This window comes from Egretta garzetta, unplaced genomic scaffold, assembly GCF_000687185.1.
Source record: "Egretta garzetta isolate BGI_Z169 unplaced genomic scaffold, ASM68718v1 scaffold451, whole genome shotgun sequence".
Taxonomy (NCBI): Eukaryota; Metazoa; Chordata; class Aves; order Pelecaniformes; family Ardeidae; genus Egretta; species Egretta garzetta.
Window position 1 is genome coordinate 54,914 of NW_009258552.1, and position 3,028 is coordinate 57,941.

Below are 3,028 nucleotides of genomic sequence, written 5' to 3' on the forward strand. Positions count from 1 at the left end.
ACCGCCCGGCCTGCCCCGCACCGCCCGGCCTGCCCCAGGCCCCGCCTCCCCATCCCTCCCAGTGGCCCCGACCCCATCCAAGCCCGGGCCCACCGTGCCAAGCGTCCCCCAGGGCTTCTCCTAGGCCCCCCCGACCTCTCCAATCCCCAGATCCAGCCCTCAGCCACCCCCAGCACCTGGGGAGCCATGGCTGACCCAGGGGGGGTTTCCATCCCAGTCCTCACCAGGACCATCCAGGTGAAGCCCATCAGCCACAGGCTCCCAAGGACCCCGTCTGGCCCGCCGCCCCCCATGTCACCCTGCTGCCGCGGCATCACCCCGCAGTGCCCGGGGCTTAGGGGGTGGCTCCTGCTCTCAGCACTGGGGATCCCAGAATCGCGTCCCGTGGCACTGTCCCCTGCGGGCCACTCTCCACAAACCCCTTCCATCCTATACCCCAGTACCCTCTGCCAGACAGGGGTGAAGGCAGCAGACATGCACTGCACTGTCTTTGGACCTGCAGGGAGGCCCTCCCTTCCCAAGAAGCCCCCACTCCTGCATGGGGACACAGTCCTTCCCCAAGCAGGACGAGGAGCCCAGCCCACCCTGCCTGACCAAGGGGTTCCCCCGCCATTGAGGACAAGTGCTGTAGGCACTGTGTGGGAGATCCCAGGGGACCTGGAGGAACCATGATAGCAGTCCCTGAAATAGGTGAGGAGAGTGACAGCAAGAGAAGGTACGTGCCATCCCTCACCTTTGGAGGTAAGACCGGCAGCATCTGGTCCTTAGTGCTTGCACAAGCACTCAGCAAGCTTGACTGCATCATTAGCTTCTTTAAGCAAATCTTCCAACAGATTCTGTGTGCCTTCATAATCAATATGTAACCATTTAAACTTAAGCTTCTTGAACATGTCCAGCACAAGGTCGTCCAGTACTTCCAAAAGGATGTCCCAGGAATTCACCTCTCCTGCTGTCACATGATGGAAAAAATACACTGGAAAAAGGCAAGACTTTAAAAATAAATTCTCTCCCAAGACTGCAGTGCTTCTTTGAGCCTTTTCCTGCAGCTCCAGCCTCAGTCAAAGGGCTGACATACGGCGTCAGGCTGTGATGGAGCTGCAGCAGCACACACCCACATGCCACACACACAAACCAGAGAGAGGAGCCACGAGGCACCAAGAACCCTCTGGGCCCTCCTGCAGAGACAGGCACTGTGGCAGGGCTGGGGCTGTACCCTCCACATTTCTGGAGACTGTGCTCAGCCCAGGAGTAGCAGTGAGCCTCTAAGACCCTTACACATAGCATCTTTCCCAGCCCAGGAGCGGCAGCAGTGCTCAGGGACCCTTGCACATAGCAGCATGTCAATCAGCCCGAAGAGCGGCGCGGATCCGGGGCGTGGGCAGTGTGCCCATAGCACCATGCTTAGTGGTGGCCCAGTCGAGCAGCAGCATTCCCGCTGATGGCACACCAGCAAGACCCTGGGGTGCAGGCACACAGGTGTGTGCTCAACCAGTGCCCTGGTGGAGCTCCATGGAGCTGTGGCTCCATCCCAGGAGACTGAAACCCTCAGACAAAGCAGCATTCCTATCTCTGGGGTGGGCACTGGGGATGCTGGCTCACAGCAGTGTGCCCAGACACACTGCACCAGAGGGTCTTGGGATGCACGCCCTCAGCTGCATTCTTTTCCATCATGGGTGCTCCAACAGGATGCAGAGCCCTCATATACAGAAGCTCTCCCACCCCTGCCAGACAGGATGGCTCAGGGACCTTGCATAGCATTTTTCTCAACAACACTGCAACGGTCACAGAAAACCTCGTACATAGCAGTGATCCCATCAGCATGAGGCCAGTGGTGACCAAGGACCTGGGGACCGGCTTGTGCATATGATTGTGATGTCACTTGTGGCTGAGTAGCTCACAGGGCAGGGGCAGAACCTGCCTTGTGCTGGTGCTTATGATGTCACTGGTGCGTAAGTAGCTAACAGGGCAGGAGCAGGCCCCTGGCTTGTGTCATGCTTTTGGGGTCACTGATGGCCGAGTAGCTGTTAGAGCAGGAGCAGGCACCTGGCTTTTGTAGGTGCTTGCGGGTTCACTGGTGGCTGCGTAGCTTTGCAGGTTGGGAGAATGGTTGCGCCTCTGGTTCCAGCCTGGCCGCTTCTGCCGGTGCAGCAACGGTGCAGGAATCCCATTTCTGATACCAATGTTTGGGGAAGTTTTATTGTGCCTCTTGCAGTGAATTAAACACACTTTTGTGCTTAAGTGCAGAAAGATTTAACGAACAATGCATTGGACAGAGTCCTACTGCCTTGAGATGTTCTACAGGAACAAATCTGCCTTAAAGATACTTGTGCGTGTGTCTCAGCACATATAATGAGAGAAAGGCCTAATGAATGCAAAAAATGTACTGCTTTTCTCAAGTTGGTTGCTTTGGGCAGTATGCCCACTGATCCCTTGTGGTGGTGGCACTTCGAGCACCTCTTGGGTCAAAGCTTATCCTAAAAGGTGATGGAACAACTCATTCTGGGTGTCCGCTCCAAGCAAGTAGATGAAAAGAAAATCATCAGGAGTACCCAGCATGGATTCACCAAGGGGAAATCATGCCTGACTAATCTGATAGCCTTCTACGATGGCATGACCAGCTGGGTAGACGAGGGGAGAGCGGTGGATGTTGTCTACCTTGACTTCAGCAAGGCTTTTGACACTGTCTCCCATAACATCCTCATAGGGAAGCTCAAGAAGTGTGGGTTGGATGAGTGGACAGTGAGGTGGATTAAGAACTGGCTGAATGACAGGGCTCAGAGGGTTCTGATCGGCGGGGCAGAGTCCAATTGGAGGCCAGTAGCTAGTGGAGTTCCCCAGGGCTCAGTTCTCGGCCCGGTCTTGTTCAACTTGTTCATCAATGACCTGGACAAGGGGACAGAGTGTACCATCAGCAAGTTCGCTGATGACACAAAACTGGAAGGACTAGCTGATACGCCGGAAGGCTGCACTGCCGTTCAGCGGGACCTGGACAGGCTGGGGAGGTGGGCGGGGGGGGAACCGGTGAAAA

The 3,028-nt window shown here is 56.2% G+C and overlaps 1 protein-coding gene across 1 annotated transcript in view; it reads left to right on the top strand.

Moving 5' to 3' along the window:
• Nucleotides 1–668: 668 nt before the first annotated feature.
• Nucleotides 669–3,028, top strand: part of BICD2 (BICD cargo adaptor 2) — a 127,486-nt gene continuing 125,126 nt past the window's right edge. The window contains exon 1 of the mRNA XM_009647892.2: nucleotides 669–715. Within this exon, the coding sequence (XP_009646187.2) occupies nucleotides 669–715 (47 nt within the window). The remainder of the gene's footprint in view (nucleotides 716–3,028) is intronic.